The sequence below is a fragment of the Stenella coeruleoalba genome (genome assembly GCF_951394435.1).
Source record: "Stenella coeruleoalba genome assembly, chromosome: 13".
In the NCBI taxonomy this organism is placed as follows: Eukaryota; Metazoa; Chordata; class Mammalia; order Artiodactyla; family Delphinidae; genus Stenella; species Stenella coeruleoalba.
The window spans coordinates 74,724,539-74,742,261 of NC_137159.1; the positions used below are offsets into that span (position 1 = coordinate 74,724,539).

Sequence of the window (17,723 nt, forward strand, 5' to 3'; positions counted from 1 at the left end):
CCGGCGTGGAAGGTCACGTTCGGCTCTCCAGCTCACCAGCTGCCCAGGTGAGCATAGCCTGCGGACGGGAGAAGGGAGAAGAGCTACCAACACGGCGCTTGGATGGTGGGCCTGGCTGGGCAGCAGGCACCCCCAGTGCTGCCGGGCCTTTGGGTTGAAGGCCACCCAGAGCAGGTGTGGTCGACACTCAGAGCCCCTTTGAGTGGATGACCTTTCAGTGTCAAGTTGTGGATGGTACCATTCAGTGCAAACCCTCATCACTTAAACAGTTCCCTGAGGCCTCACGGGTGGGGGTAGCCGACCAAAGGACCAGGCTCCGTGGGCCTGGAGGGATCTAGGTTCCGGTCCAGCTGGGCTATCCGACGTCCCTTCACCCTGCAGTGCCGAGTGAAGAGACTTCCCTGGGTTCATGTGAACGGCCAGGTAGGCTGTAACGTCCTATTCGTGCCTGAAGGGCTTTCCTTGGGCTGGTCACTAGAGTTCATCCCAGAGGGACCCCTGCCCAGGATAAGCTGCACAATAGTGAGATGGGGCAGGCTGAGGATGGCTGGTCAGAAGGCACTGCCGGCTTCCGCCCAGCCTCGCCCACAGCCCCGGGCACTGACGTGGACTTCCAGGTGTTGTGCTACGTACGACATGGTGAAGGGGACCCAGGTGTGCAGCGTGGTGCGTACAGCCTGGAGCACAGATGCGCATCCCTCTCGTGGCTGAACCTCTGGTTCTGGTTTACCACGGCGCTGGCCGCCGGTGAGAGCTGAGGGATTTCATTTCTCAGGTCACGCTCAGGATGAAGCCGCACGCCTGGAGCGGGGATCATGGGCTCGGCGCGTGGCCCCAGTGAGCAGGAATCCCTGTTGGCAACTTCCAGAGGTGCCGATGCTTCTCTGCTAATTTGGCAAATAGCGGCAGCCTCTAAGTTCCTTTTTGAGTTAAGCTGGGGTAGCTTTCTCCAGCCCAGGCAGCCAATCCCGTCTGTTTCCTCACATGCCGAACGCATCCGCAAACGCTAAGCATTTAATGGCACCTACCGTGTGCAGGCGCCGTGACACGTGGAACACGGGGAGTCAGGTGGGTGAGGCGTAGTGAAAGATGCAGGTCAGCCCCTCTGGTCTAGAAGCTCCCCATCGTGCTTGGGCATCAAGCAGTTTGATGAATAAGCGCATACAAGGAACAAGAAAAGTGCACGAACAATACAGGGCAGAGCAGCGGGTGGCAAGGCCTGTGTAGGCGGCACAGCCCTGGTGCTCAAGAGACACAGAGCAAGAGAGACCCGGCCAGCCTGGCCGATGAATGTTTCCTGAGCACCTCTGGGTGCAGTACCTGTTCTAGGCACGATGGAGGACACAAAGATGATAACACATGAGTCATCAAAGCCGGGTCTACCGTGAGCCACGCTGAACTGTAGGTTCTGTTCTGTTCTTTGGGCCTCCTGCCCAAGCAGCAGACACAACTAGGAAAAGCACCTCCTCCCACGCAGCCCTCTCTGCCCCTCCCCCCCTGCCCCCCCCAGCAATACCGTGTTACATGCAAGGTGACCCCAGCTCTTAGTCACTGTCTTAATTTCCTAAGGCAGCTGTAGCAAGTACCACAAACTGGGTGGCTTTGAACAGCAGGAATTTATTCCCATTTCCGGAGGCCCGCGTTCGCTCTGAAGGCTCTGGGGAGAATCCTCGCTTGCTTCTTCCAACTTCTGGTGCTTGCTGGCAATCCTGAGAGTTCCTTGGCTTGTAGCTGCTTCACTGCAGCCTCTGCCTCTGTCTTCACACAGTCATCTCCTCTGTGTCTTTTCTGTCCCTGTGTCCAAATTTCCCTGTTCTTGGAAGTAAACCAGTCATTAGATTAGGACCACCCGAATCCAGTATTACCTCATTTTCCCTTAATTACATCTCCAAGGACCCTATTTCCAAATAAGGTCCCATTCACAGGTTCCATGTGGACAAGAATTTTGGGGGGACACTGTTCCACCCAGTTCAGTGCCTCAGGGTCTGAGGCTGAGCTACTTGAGTGCAGAAGTGATGACTTCATATCTCCTGTATCAGCTTCTGGGCTTTTTGGGTGCCATGTGGTACCATGTGGTCTTGGGGCCTTATTATCATACAAAATTGGGGAAAATCACCCCACCGCTAACAACAGTCCCGGGACTTTGTACATTGCTTGTGTCCAGTGGCGGGAGCAGGACACACCACTGGTGGAGCCCCAGGGCCTGACACCTCTGGGCCATTATACACCCTTCCCCAGGGCAATGGTAGGCTCCAAATAGGTCTGATTACCCGTGTTCTGAGTGGATGCAATTCACGAGTAAGCTGAGGCAGGCAGCGTCCCATTCTGTCCTGTCCACGCCATGGCCTCTGTGGTGTCCCCTTGGGCTTGTATTTCAGCAATACCCTGTCATCCCCACACCCTGTCTGAGGAGGGGACAGGTCGGGGAGGGAGCTGGGATGGAGGTACCTTTGTTGGACACTTACCCGGTGCCAGGGTTAGATTCCTCTCATTTGCAGCTGCCCCCAGAAATGCCCAAACCGCTTCCCTTCAAATCTTAGTAAGAATGACTCTTTAGAGCAACATGTAGCACAAGATGGAGATTCAGCAGGGCTCAGAGCCGTCCTGACTGACAGGGGGCTGTGACTCCCTCCCTGGAGGGTTGCAGGGCTCTAGAGGTCTTTCTGGGGACCCACATTGCCTCCTGCTCGGAGCCCTGGCTCAGGAGTGGCCTGATGGCTTTCCCAGGTGTCTGCCCTCCCCCCGACACCCACCATCCTCTCTCTGGGCCCCTGAGGAAGATGGAAAAGGCTTCCAGAGAGTAAGACCTGCGGGCCAACTCCCAGGCGCCCGAGGGGGTGTCCCAAGGCCTCGGCCTTCTCAAGTTGGTTTTCTTACCTTGGCAAGATTGCTCTTGGCTTCTCCGTTCGTGTGTTTCTTTTTTTTCTTTTGGTTTAATAGCCACTCGGCTCATTTCCTGCTAAGAAGCGCCCTCGGTCCCAGAGGGCAATTTTTAGAGTAGAAAGCAGAACAGCTAACTTCTTGTCTGTCTCTCGGACCATCCCGAGCAGCAGAGGCTCAGCGCAACCCAGTGCTGGTCTGAGGGCTTCCTTCTACTGACCAGACAGTTGAGGGCTGTAGTTAGGCTCGGTCTGGTTGTATGGGTGGCCCTAGGATTGGAACCCTGGCCTCACTCTCTGTATAATGTAAGCCACAGACATGGGAATGGAAAACGCTGCAGCACCTTGCGTAAAAGGTTTGGCAGTTTTTAAAAAAGCTGAACATAGATTTACAATACAACCCAGCATCTCCCCCCCTAGGAATGTACCCAAAGAGAAAGGGAAACATGTCCACACAAAAACGTGTACACAAATACAGCAGCTTTATTCGCCGTGGCCAAAAAGTGGAAACACCCACAAAGTCCATCAGCTAGTGACTGGATAAATAAAATGCGGAATAGGCACACAATGGAATATTATACAGCAACGAAAAGGGACGATGTGCTGACACATGCTACAACATGGGTCAACCTCAAAAACATTACACTGAGTGAAAGAAGCCAGACTCAGAAGACCACATATTGCATAATTCTATTCATATGAAATTTCCAGAAGACAAATCTACAGAGACAGAAAGTAGATTAGCAGTTGCCTTCGGTTGGAGGTTGAAACAGTGGCCAATGGACACAAAGGATCTTTTTTTGGGCTGGGGAGGGGATGGGGAACTGTTCTAAAATTGGTTTGTTGTAATAGTTGCACAATTCTGTATATTTACTGAAATCACTTAATTGTATACTTTACGTGGGTGAATTTTAAATTATACCATTAAACTCTACCCCAGTAAAACTGTTAAGAAAATTAATGACTGGAAAATGAAACAAACAAATAAAAAATCCTTGGGCAGCAGAGGGCAGCGGCTGGAAGGGTGGGCCAACCCCTGGCTCTCCAGCCTCCTCGCTGTGTGGCTCCAGGCCAGTTACTTACTCTCTCTGTGCCTCAGTTTCCTCACCTATAAAATGAGGGTAATAATTGTACCTGCTTCATTAGGGTAGTTATAGGGAGAAAATTAATATTTGTAAAGTTCTTTGATCAGTACCTGGTACACCTTATACGTGAATAATCAAAATTCCATTGAGTTGTTAGTTGTTTAATGTGCTGTAAGGAATTCTAGGATTCCTCTCTTGATCTAAGACTGAGAACCAGACCTTTGGGTAGAAAGGGAAGCCGCCGGGGGGCTCATGTGTGAGGGTGGGTCACTCTATGTCAACCTCTCGGCCTCTCTGAGCAGAGGTGTGCAGAGAGAGCGAACACAGCCTGCTCCTGCTGCCTCACGGGGTGGGGATCACGAGAGATGACACATGCAAAACCATCAGAGACCCACTAAAGGGCCCTGGCGCTGAGGGGCCTGGTGTCTGGGGCCCCAGGGAGGTGACCAGGGTCCTAGATCTGGATGGGCCATGGAAGGTTAAGGAAGATGGAAATGGCCGGAAACGAGCTGCTGAAAAAGATGTCATTCTGACGAATATTCCTAATAACACCAGTGGGGCCATGGCCCCAGGGAGCTCATCCCAGCAGCCCCCCACACTCCAGACCTGGTGCAGCTCTCCCAGCACCATGGAGACAAGGAAATAAACACCACTGGCTTCCCTCTCCCGGCCCCTGACCTTTTGTTCAGAGCAACTGGCGGGGCGGAGCTGGGAAGGGAAGGTCAAGGAGAGTTTTCTGGCAGCCTTGTGGCCTGACTGGACTGACTGAGGTGTCTCAGCACTCGTGCCCCTTCCTCTTTTCGCCTTGGGCCTACTCCAACTTCTCATCATCCCCTGTTCACTCCGGGCCGCAGTGGGGCAGAGGGTGTCCAGCACCCGCTTTGAAAAGAAGCCACGCCCACAAAGGCTTATACACAAATGTTCATAGCAGCGTTATTCAAAACAGCCCTCACCCCCAGCCAAAGGAAACAACCCAAATAGCCATCAACTAGGCAACGGATAGACCAGCAGTTACATCCATACGGCGCAACAGTGCTCAGCAAATGGGGAGGAGACTACGAGTAGATATAATGACACAGACGGATCTCAAAACATGGTTACTACATACTGTATGAGTCCATTCATATGAAATTCTAGCAAAGGCAAAACTACAGCAGATCAACGGTTGCCAGGGGCTGGGGCTGGGTAGGGGAGAGGGAAGAATGACGCCAAGGAGACATGAGGAGACTTTCTGAGGTGACAGAAATAGTCTAAAATTTGAGTATGACTATAAAAAAAAAACTCATTGAACTGTACCCTTAAAATGGGGAGATTTTATTGTAAATTCTACCTAAATAAAGCTGTTGAAAAAGGAACCACAATACAAAAGTAAATATACTTCTACCATTCAATTCAGCAATCATGCTCCTTAATATTTACCAAAATAAGTTGAAAACTTACATCCACACAAAAACCTGCACAGAGGTGTTTATAGCAGCTTTATTCATAGTTTCCAAAACTGGGAAGCAACCAAGATGTCCCTCAGTATATGAATGGATGAATAAACAATGGTACATCCAGACAATGGAATATTATTCAGCACTAAAAATATATGAGCTATCAAGCCACGAAAAAAAAACATAACATGCCCTTAAATGCATATTGCTAAGTAAAGGAAGCCAGCCTGAAAAGATGGCTTACTCAATGATACTAACTTTATGAAATTCTGGAAAAGGTAAAACTACAGAGACAGTAAAAGGATCACTGGTTGCCAGGGGCTGGGAGGTAGGGGATGAGTAAGTGGAGCAGAGAAGATTTTTAGGGAAGTAAAAATACTGTGTATGATTCTATAATGTGGATACACGTCATCATACATTTGTCCAAACCCATGGAATGTGCAACACCAAGAGTGAACCCTGATGTAAACGATGGACTTTGGATAACAATGATGTATCAGTGTAGGTTCCTCAGTTATAACAAATGTGCTTTCTGGTAGAGGGTGTTGATTGTGGGGGAAGCTGGGAGTGTTCGCGGACAGCAGGTACATGGGACTCTGCATTCTCTGTTCAATTTTACTCTTCGCTGCTTTTATAACATATAAACATAAAATCTATTTTTTAAAAAGGAGCCACAGTGAGGAAGTTCCTTAGCCCAGAAGATACTCAGCACACCAGGAGGCCAGCCCTGCTTCACCAGACCATGCCCTATTTTCAGTGAGCTCCCTGCATAGCCTTCAGGTGCCCTGGGCTCCAGCTGGGGCTCAGCAAACATTTGGTGGTGGAAGGAGTTTCTGGTCCAGCAGATGGGCAAAACGGAGGGAAGGAGCAGGGGGCACCTGATGAAACGGAGGACCTGCCCCCGAGTCCTCTGGGGAAATGAAAGGTCCAAATCCTCAAGTCCTGGAAACCCCAGGCATTGACTGGTCTTGGTTCATTGAAAACTTCTCTCTCCTCCACTGCATGATTTCCAACTTTCCTTTTTCTTTCCTGTAGTTGCCCTGTGTTGTCCTGGGCAGGCAGATGCAGAGGACTTATTGCAAGGTGGTACCTTTTGAGGGTAGGTGAGATGGCCTCCACAGATCCATGGATTCCCTCTTCCCTTCCCCCGTGGAACAAGGCTGAGGGCCTCAGGATCAGGAAAACACACCCAGGGTGCTCTCAAAGGCCTCGTCAAGCTCCAGGGGCTTGGGATACAAGGGCTCTGAAGAGAACGAGCCTTCCTGGGAGGAGACCCAATGGTCCACCTGGACCCCTGGAGCAGCTTTGAAGTCTCAGTGCTGCCAAAGCTGTCTATCAGCTCTCCCTTTGGATTGGAAAGTGCACAGATCCTTGCTTACTGGGAATAAGGAAGTGCTGTTGCAGGGTTCTCAGGGGCTAGAGAGCAGAAGACTGCTCACGCAGCCCTGTTAGAGCAGCAGATCGGGATCCTGGTGTGGGGCAGGGGCTCATCCGGCTGCAGGCTTTGATCAGAGATGGGGGAGTTGTTCTGTGTTGTCCCATGGTGACATGAGAATAGACACCCTGCATGGTTACCTGCTAGGAGCTTTACACACGGCACCTCATTTCTTCTTAATCTAAGCCTAAAACGTTATTAGTGCTAATAAATGAGAAGCAGTCCTGCTGATTCACCTCCCTATTCTTGAAGTAACTTTTTTCTTGACATTGGTGCCTTTGGGCTGGGCTTGAGGAAGACCCCCTTCAACCTGAGGTTCAAGGGTTCCAAGTTTAGGGAGGGAAGAGGAGGGATCCCAGAGCCTGAATCCAAGAACTGGGGCTCCAGGCTCATGTGGAGAACAGGACAGCAGACCAACCATAATAAAGACAGAGCTGGGAGACAAGCTCTCCAGCCAGCTCCCCCAGCCTGCCCCTCCCCCTCCCCGGCTTCATCTTCACCTGCCACTCAAAGGTAATCCTTCCTGGGCCTGGTCTTTGGAGGGACTTAGCTCATTGATAATTATTTCTGTTTCTTCTATGAATATTCATCTGCACAGGTTTTTGTAATTTTTTTAAGTTAATTATGTTTTAATAGATCTTTATTGGAGTATAATTGCTTCACAATACTGTGTTAGTTTCTGTTGTAGAACAAAGTGAATCAGCCATAGGCATACATATATCCCCATATCCCCTCCCTCTTGTGTCTCCCTCCCACCCTCCCTATCTCACCCCTCTAGGTCATCGCAAAGCCCCGAGCTGATCTCCCTGTGCAGCTACCGGTTTTACATTTGGTAGTGTATATATGTCCATGCCACTCTCTCACTTCGTCCCAGCTTACCCTTCCCCCTCCCCATGTCCTCAAGTCCATTCTCTATGTCTGCGTCTTTATTCCTGCCCTGCCACTAGGTTCATCAGTACCTTTTATTTGTTTTTAGATTCCATATATAGGTGTTAGCATATGGTATTTCTTTTTCTCTTTCTGACTTACTTCACTCTGTATGACAGACTCTAGGTCCATCCACCTCACTACAAATAACTCAACTTTCTTTCTTTTTATGGCTGAGTAATATTCCATTGTGTATACGTGCCACATCTTCTTTATCCATGCATCTGTCAATGGATGCTTAGGTTGCTTCCATGTCCTGGCTATTGTAAATAGTGCTGCAAAGAACATTGTGGTACATGACTGTTTTTGAATTATGATTTTCTCAGGGTATATGCCCAGTAGTGGGATTGCTGGGTCATATGGTAGTTCTATTTTTAGTTTTTTAAGGAACCTCCATACTGTCCTCCATAGTGGCTGTACCAATTCACATTCCCACCAACAGTGCAGGAGGATTCCCTTTTCACTACACCCTTTCCAGCATTTAATGTTTCTAGATTTTTTTCATAATGGCCATTCTGACCGGTGTGAGGTAAGAAAGGCCTCATTGTAATTTTGATTTGCATTTCTCTAATAATTAGTGATGTTGAGCATCTTTTCCTGTGCCTCTTGGCCATCCATATGTCTTCTTTGGTGAATTGTCTATTTATGTCTTCTGCCCATTTTTTAATTGGATTGTTTGTCTTTTTGATATTGAGCTCCATGAGCTGTTTGTATATTTTGGAGATTAATCCTTAGTCCATTGTTTCATTTACAAATATTTTCACCCATTCTGAGGGTTGTCTTTTCGTCTTGTTTATGGTTTCCTTTGCTGTGCAAAAACTTTGAAGTTTCATTAAGTCCCATTTGTTTATTTTTGTTTTTATTTCCATTACTCTAGGAGGTGGGGCAAAAAAGATCTTGCTGTGGTTTATGTCAAAGAGTGTTTTACCTATGTTTTCCTCTAAGAGTTTTATAGTGTCTAGTCTTACATTTAGATCTCTAATCCATTTTGACTTTATTTTTGTGTATGATGTTAGGGATTGTTCTAACTTCATTCTTTTACATGTAGCTGTCCAGTTTTCCCAGCACCACTTACTGAAGAGGCTGTCTTTTCTCCACTGTATGTTCTTGCCTCCTTTGTTGTAAATTAGGTGATCATATGTGCGTGGATTATCTCTGGGCTTTCTATCCTGTACCATTGATCTATATTTCTGTTTTTGTGCCAGTACCATACTGTCTTGATTGCTGTAGCTTTGTAGTATAATTTGAAGTCAGGGAGCCTGATTGCTCCAGCTCCATTTTTCTTTCTCAAGATTGCTTTGGCTATTCAGGGTCTTTTGTGTTCCCATATGAATTGCAAAATTTTTTGTTCTAATTTTGTGAAGAATGTCACTGGTAGTTTGATAGGGATTGCAGTGAATCTGTAGATTGCTTTGGGTAGTATATTCATTTTCACAATATTGATTCTTCCACTCCAAGAACATGGTATATTTCTCCATCTGTTTATGTCATCTTTGATTTCTTTCATCAGTGTTTTATAGTTTTCTGAGTACAAGTCTTTTGCCTCCTTAGGTAGGTTTATTCCTAGGTATTTTATTCTTTATGTTGCGATGGTAAATGGGATTGTTTCCCTAATTTCTCTTTCTGATTTTTCGTTGCTAGTGTATAGGAATACCAGAGATCTCTGTGCATTAATTTTGTATCCTGCAACCTTACCAAATTCACTGATTAGTTCTAGTAGTTTTCTGGTGGCTTCCTTAGGATTTTCTATGTATAGTATCATGTCATCTGCAAACAGTGACAGTTTCACGTCTTCTTTTCCAATTTGAATTCCTTTTATTTCTTTTTCTTCTCTGATTGCTGTGGACTTCCAAAACTATGTTGAATAAGAGTGGCAAGAGTGGACATCCTTGTCATATTCCTGATCTTAGTGGAAATGCTTTCAGTTTTTCACGATTGAGTATGATGTTTGCTGTGGGTTTGTCATATAACACCTTTATTATGTTGAAATAGGTTCCCTCTATGCCCATTTTTGCGAGAGTTTTTATTATAAATGGGTGTTGAATTTTGTCAAAAGCTTTTTCAGCATCTATTGAGATGATCATATGGTTTTTATTCATTAATTTGTTAATATGGTGTATCACATTGATTGATTTGTGCATTCAAGAATCCTAGCATCCCTGGGGTAAATCCCACTTGATCATGGTGTATAATCCTTTTAATATGCTGTTGAATTTTGTTTGCTAGTATTTTGTTCAGGATTTTTGCATCTATGTTTATCAGTGATACTGGTCTATAATTTTCTTTTTTTGTGATATGTTTTTCTGGCTTTGGTATCAGGGTGATAGTGGCTTTGTAGAATGAATTTGGGAGTGTTCCTCCCTCTGCAATTTTTTGGAAGAGTTTGCGAAGGATCGGCGTTAGCTCTTCTCTAAATGTTTCATAGAATTTGCCATCTGGTCCTGGACTTTTGTTTATTGGTAAATTTTTAATTACAGTTTCAATTTCATTACTTGTGATAGGTCTGTTTATATTTTCTAATTCTTCCTGGTTCAGTCTTGGAAAATTGTACCTTTCCAAGAATTTGTCCATTTCTTTGTGGTTGTCCATTTTATCAGCATATAGTTGTTTGTAGTAGTCTCTGATGATCCTTTGTATTTCTGCTGTGTCAGTTGTGATTTCTCTTTTTTCATTTCTAATTTTATTGATTTGTGTCCTCTCCCTTTTTTTCTTGATGAGTCTGGCTAAGGGTTTATCAATTTTGTTTATCTTCTCAAAGAACCAGCTTTTAGCTTTATTGGTCTTTGCTATTGTTTTCTTTGTTTCTATTTCATTTATTTCTGCTCTGATCTTTATGATTTTATGTATTGAGATGCTCCTATGTTGGGTGTATAAACATTTATAATTGTTACATCTTCTTGGATTGATCCCTTGATCATTATGTAGTGCCCTTCCTTATCTCTTGTAGCAGTATTTATTTTAAAGTCTATTTTATCTGATATGAGTATTGCTCTAGCTTTCTTCTGATTTCCATTTCCATGGAATATCTTTTTCCATCCCTTCACTTTCAGTCTGTATGTGTCCCTAGGTCTTAAGTGGGTCTCTTGTAGATAGCATATATATGGGTCTTGTTTTTGTATCCATTCAGCCAGTCTGTATCTTTTGGTTGGTGCTGAGATGAAGACCTCCAGGAGACCTCACTCCGATGAATATTCCCTGGGGTCTGAGGATCTGTTAGTCCACTGGTTCCGACTTGGAGCTCCCACCGCAGGAGCTTTGGCCCCACCACCGGCTCATGAACCAAGATCCCACAAGCCATGTTGGCCAATAAAAAAAAAAAGGAGAAAAATAACAAAGTAAAAAAATAAAATTAGACTAGGAAACTGACAGATATGTTAAAATATATATAAAAATAAAAATATTGATGAAATAACAACCAGAAGGTGAAACAGAACCACAATAGTAAAAAAGAGGAGGAAAAAAAAAGTGGAAAAGGCCTTGGCTGTGGAGGGCGGGGCCTAAGCAGGGGCAAGGTTTGGGTGGCGAGCTGAGTGGGGGCCTGTACTTAGAACCCACAGGGCTGGAAAAGGCCCTGGGAGGGGGGTGTTGCAGGGTGGGGCTTAGGCTCAACAGAACAGCAGGGGCCCAGGCGTTCCTCCTGGTCTCAGAGGGTGGGGGACCCCACCTGGGTGCCCAGCAGGCTCCCTAGGCCTTAGTGGATGTGGCAAACCCCCTCCACTCCTCTCCTGCTCCTCCCATCCTGGAGGACTCCTCCCGCCTGCCTCTCCTGGGCTCCCTCCTATGCCCCCAGGACCAACCCAGCCCAGAGGGGACCTCTGAGGGCCTAGGCTGGAGAGCAGGGCAGACTTCCTTGGCTGAATGGGCAGGGGAATCGCTGGGCAAGCTCACCCCTGATCCAAGACCACGAGGGTCCCTCCAGGTGTGGGAACCCCTCCCCCTCTCAGCCACACCTCAAGGGTGCTGGTCTTGTCCAGCCTCCACTCCTCCTCCCCACTCAGTCCCCCGACGTCTTACCAGTTTGCTTGGGGGTTCTTCCCGTCTACTTGGGCGTTGGGGTTCCCCATCAGTGTCCAGCAGGTGCCCTACTTGTGGGGAGACGCTAACTCCATGTCTTCCCACACTGCCATCTTGACTCTGCCCCCTCAAATTAGTTTTGATCCTTTATATTTTTCTAGAAAATTGTCTACTCCATCCAGATTTCAAATACATAACATACTCTCTTATAACTTTAAAAGTTATCAACATGTTTGTGGTTATAGTCTAATTTTCATTTCTAGGGTTTTTCTCTCTCTTTTTTTAATTGGTTATATTCATCAGAAATTTATCCTCTTCATCTTTTCAAAGAACCAGTTTTGGGTTTTAAAGATCTATTTTACTATTTTTTCCATCTAATTCATTCATTTCTATTTTAACTTTATCCATTTCTCCTTTCAGTTTTTTTAAATCACATTTTATTTTCCTTTCAGTTGTTAATTTTAAAAACACTTAAGCTACAGAATTTCCTCTAGAAGAGTTTTGGCCCCCTCCCATAGATTTTATCACATAATGTTCTCATTTTAGTTAATTTTCAAGAAGTTAAATTTGTAGTTTTAGTTCCTGTTTGAAACTGAAAAACTATTTTACATACTAGTAGTGTTGGTATGTTTGTGCTTTTGTTTCCAAGTTTTAGAAACTTGTTTCCAAGTTTCCAATCTCTTTGTAATTCATTTCTAGTCTTATTGCATTATGATCTGAGAATGAGAATCTAAATGACTGCTATTTCTGTAATTTAAAAATCTTCCTTGGCATCTAGGATATAACCAAATTTTAAATGTTCAACAGATATTTTAAAGTATTTATTCTATTTGTGGAACATATATATATATATGTATATATGTATATATGTATATATATATATAATTTTGAAAGTATTAATTATGTTTTTCAGAATTCTGTATCCCTATTTACTCTGGATGCACTTGACCCTGAGGGGGGATTGTAAAACGCCCACTGTCACGATGGTTTTGTGCAGTTCTCCTGGGAATTGTTCAATGTCAGTTGTGGTTGAGGGTCCCCAGCAGCCTCTAGCCTGGTCTCAGAGAGGCTGAGAGCTCCCATGAGGATATGACCTCACCTTAGCCAAAGGAGCTCATGATCCTGGGCTTGCCTGGTTTCTGTCTCTGGATTTATGTTCCAAGCATGCTTTTTTGTGGCTCAAGCTATTGTCTTTACAGAGGTGCTTGGCCTCATGGGCATGGGCATCAGGGTGGGCACTGACAGGTTTCCCCTTCAGCTAAGAGAGCAAAGGGTCCAACCCACAAACAAGGGTTTCCATGCCAAGTTGGCAGGCTCTACCTGCTATGGAACAGGTGCCCTGGAACACCTGTGCCTCTTGGATGGCAATCGGTTCCTCTGGGCTCCTGCCAATTGGGCCAGCAGAAATTGGTGATCTGTTTTTCCTGTGGCAAGGCAGGCCCAGACATAGCTCTTTTCAGCAAGCCCGACCTCTCAGGCTCTTGGAAAACAGGTGCTTTTCAAGACCCCAGCATTTATGAGGTTTATTCCTGTCTCCTTCGTGGTCAGGACTGAGGGAGACGGCCAAGGAGGAGAGACATTGACTATTTGGGGCCACATGGGTGAGATTCAGAGAACTCCTCAAAAAACTCTTGATTTGAAGGATGGGGAAATTCACTGTATTGCAGAGGGCAGAGGTGGGAACTGGAGGATGTGACAAAGGCTGAAGAGTGGTTTCCCTTGGGGCAGCAGAGTGGGTGAGGGCAAGGAGTCAGACACCCTGAACAGAGTGGGCAGATGAGCCAATGAGAGTCAAGAGAGCACTTGGTGAAAGACTGAAAGCTTCCCGCTAAGTCAGGAACAAGACAGGATGCTCACTTGCACTACTTCTTTTCAGCCTTGTCCTGGAAGTTCTAGCCAGAACAATTAGGCAAGAAAAAGAAATAAAGCAAATCCAAATTGGAAAAGAAGCAGTAAAACTATATTTGCAGATGACATGATCTTATATATAAAATAGCCTAAAGAATCCACCAAAAAAACTATCATAGCTAGAAAATGAATTCAGCAAAGTTGAAAGATAAAAGATTAACATACAAAAATCAGTTGTATTTCTATATACAATCTGAAAAGGAAATTAAGAAAGTAATTCCATAGATGATAACATTGAAAACAATAAAATACTTAGAAATAAATTTAACCAAGGAAGTGCAAGACTTGTACACAAAAACTATAAGACATTGCTGAAAAAAATAAAAGAAGATGGAAATAATAAACAGAAAAACATTCCATGTCCATGGATTAGAAGACAATATTGTTAAGATGGTAATACTCACCAAATTGGTTTACAGATTCAATGATTGTTTTTATAAAAATGGAAACACTAACCCTAAAATTCATATGGAATTCCAAGGGACCCTGAATAGCTAATGCAATTTTGAAAAATAAGAACAACGTTGGAGGACTCACACTCCCTGATTTCAAAACTTACTGCAAAGCTACAATAATCAAAATAGTATGGTACTGGGACAAAAATAGACATATAGATCAATGGAATGGACTGAGAGACAAGAAATAAACCCATATATCTATGGTCATTTGGTTTTTGATAAGGGTGCCAAGACCATTCAATTTAGAAAGAACAGTCCTTTCAACAAATGGTGCCAGAGAGGCTATCCACATGCAAATGCATGATGTTGGACCCTACCTCACACCATGTACAAAAATTAACTCAAAATGGATCAAAATCCTAAATATAAGAGCTAAATCTGTAAAACTCTTGGAAAAAAATGTAGGGATTGATCTTCATGACCTTGGATTTGGTCATGGATTCTTAGATATGCCACCAAAAGCACAAGCAGCAAAAGAAAAAATAAATTGAACTTCATCAAAATTTAAAACATTTGTGCTTCAAAGGATACCATCAAGAGAGTAAAAAGTCAGGCTTCCTTGGTGGCGCAGTGGTTGAGAGTCCGCCTGCCGATGCAAGGGACACGGCTTCGTGTCCCGGTCCGGGAAGATCCCACATGCCGCGGAGCTGCTGGGCCCGTGAGCCATGGCCGCTGAGCCTGCGCGTCCCCAACAGGAGAGGTCACAACAGTGAGAGGCCCGCGTACCGCAAAAAAAAAAAAAAAAGAAGAGTAAAAAGTCAACTCAGAGAATGGTAGAAAGTATTTGCCAACTATCTATCTGATAATGGTCTAGTATCCAGGTTATATATAGAACGTTTACAACTCAAAAATAAAATAACTCCATTTTAAAACTCACAAAGGACTTCAATAAGCATTTCTCCAAAAAAGATGTACCAATGGCCAAGTGCATGAAAATATGTTCCACGTCATTAGCCAGCCGGAAAATGCAAAGCAGAACCACAATGACGTACCATTTCATACGCACTAGTATGGCTATAATTTTTTTAAAAATTGGAATATAACAAGTGTTGATGAAGATATGGAGAAATTTGAACCATCATAAACCGTTGGTGGGAATGTAAAATGGCGCCCTGCTGTCAAAAAAAAGTTTGGTTGTTCTAAGAAGTTAAAACGTAGAATTAGCCTAAGATCCAGCAATTCTACTCCTAGGTATACGCCCCCCATATTGAAAACAGATTTTCAAACAAAACTTGTACAAGCATGTTCAGAGTGGCACCACTCACAATAGCTAAAAGATAGAAAACAACCCAAGTGTCCATCAACTGTTGAATGAAAACCAAAATATACACTGTGTGTATATCCACACAATGGAATATTATTCAGCCATAAAGTCTCAGCACATGAAATACTGATACATGCTCCAGGATGGAAGACCCTTGAAAACATTAAGCTGAGCAGAAGAAACTAGACACAAAAGACCACATGTTATATGGTACCATTTATGTTCTATACCCAGAACAGGAAAATTCAAAGAGACAGAAAGCAGATTTGAGGCCGCCAGGGGCTGGGGACAGGGGGAATAGAGAATCACTACTTAATGAGTATGGGCTTTCCTTTCAGGGTGATGAAACCTTCTGAAGGTAGATGCTGGTAATGATTACACAACATTGTGAATGTATGAAATGCCACAGAATTGTACACTTTAAAATGGTAAATTTTACATCGTGTGTATTTTACAACACACACACACACACGCACAAGTGTATCTAGGACATGATGGGGAACAAGCCCAGCAAGGAAGGTGGCCTTGCCCTGCCAGGCCAAGAGGCCCAGGAGTCACCAGATGATGGGGAACAGGGGCTGATGTGAAACCTGGGGGGCAGTGGAGGATGGAAGGCAGCATGCTTGCACAGCTGATGCTGAATCGGGTTGAGAGAGGCTGCTGGGAGTGCAGGCCTCCCAGGTTGAAGAAGCCCGTGTGTGTTTGCATGTTTCCTGGGAATGATAAGGGCTGCGACTTCTCTTTCATGGCTGCATCTAAACTGAAGACAAGCTCTCCCCTGGTTTGGCAGGAAACATTTGAAACTATTGCCAAGACATCTGTTTCATTTTCTTTGGCAACAAAACGCATCCTGAGAGATAGACTCAAGGCTTACGACTGGGAGCATCCCTAATTCTTTCTCCTTTTCTCCCACAGGAGTTTAAGTAGAAGCTCCCAAGCTCATGTTTAGAGAGGGTCAAACCGGAGGCGGCTGAGCTGCAGAGAATCCAGCATTTGGAGACGGAAATGAGCGAAGGTGAGGCGGGCAGGAGAGCAGGCAGCACAAGCAGGCGGCGCCCAAGAATGTCCTGACAATCCGGAGTCTGGGAGCAGAGTCCCTCTTAGGGGATGGGGGTGGAGGAGACCCCTGTTCTCTGTGACCTGCTCTGCTTCTGAAGTGGAGAAATTGGGGGACTCGTTCCAGGAGAACGAGCGTGGGCTTTGGCATCAGACAAACTGGGTTTGAATCCAGTTTGCTTACTCTCTGCGTGACCTTGACCTTACTCCCTGTGTTCTCATCTGTAAAAGGGAGAAATAATATCTACCTCCTAAGTGTGTTGCTGGGATTAAGGGAGGGGATGCACGTGAACCGTGGCGCAGAGTGTAGCACACTGGAGGGGCTCAATAAATGCTTCTGAATCCTCCAGAGAATTGAGATGAAGAGGCCCTCCAGCCCGGCCTGCACGTCTCTGTGCCTCAGTCTCCGTGTCTTGAACATGAGGGGGCCTGGAACTGACTTTCTGTGATTTTATGACTAAGAACTGCAGATCCAGGGCTGTCTCTGGGGATTGTTTAAAAGTAGCGTGGCTTGTACACAAGCTGAGAGAAGCAGGGTGCAAGGTATAGACTGAAAAGCTATTGATTCCTCAGCTGAGAGTCAAGCCGTTACATGACCACTGGGGGTACCAGTGACAGCTCCTCTCAGGCCATCCCCGAGGCAACAAGACCCAGTCCCACTCTGGGCCAGCCCCAGCTACACTCCTGCCCTCCAACATGCTCCCTGAGTTTCTCGGACCTGTAAAGTCTGGTGAATTATTTAAACATCTAAACATCAGCAAAGCCAATGGCAGTCAATTGTCATGAAGAGACTGCAAGTCCCACTCATTTAGGAAGTTTAGCACCTTCTGAGGCCGGGGGCCTTGGAGGGCCCTCTGGGGAGCAATATATTCAGTTACTACTGAGTTGCCAGCACCCTTCCACCCAGCACAAGCCCACCGTGCATCACATGCCACTGTCTCCATTTTAGGGAGACGAGGCTATTTGTCTGAGGAGGTTGCATGGCTGGGAAGTGGCTGAGCTGGGGTTTGAACCCATCTCTGTGCTGCCACGTAGACCTGGGTTCCCGTTAACTAACTCAGTCTACTGAGTGGACCAAGCACGGCGACTCCGCAGTTTTTTTTAAACAGCTTTATTGAGAAATAATTCACACGCTGCCTAATTCACCCATTTAAAGTGTACAGTTGAGTGGTTTTCATTACATTCACAGAGTGGCTCAACCACCTCCACAATCTATTTCATAACATTTTCAGCACCTAAGAAACCCCATAGCCCTTAGCTA

At 45.4% G+C, this 17,723-nt stretch overlaps 1 protein-coding gene across 1 annotated transcript in view; it reads left to right on the plus strand.

The window, feature by feature from the left end:
- HS1BP3 (HCLS1 binding protein 3) overlaps window positions 1–16,409 on the plus strand; it is a 53,225-nt gene extending 36,816 nt beyond the window's left edge. Inside the window, exon 7 of the mRNA XM_079940101.1 lies at window positions 16,322–16,409. Coding sequence (XP_079796227.1) covers window positions 16,322–16,355 — 34 coding nt within the window. The 3' untranslated portion in view covers window positions 16,356–16,409. The remainder of the gene's footprint in view (window positions 1–16,321) is intronic.
- Window positions 16,410–17,723: the final 1,314 nt, after the last annotated feature.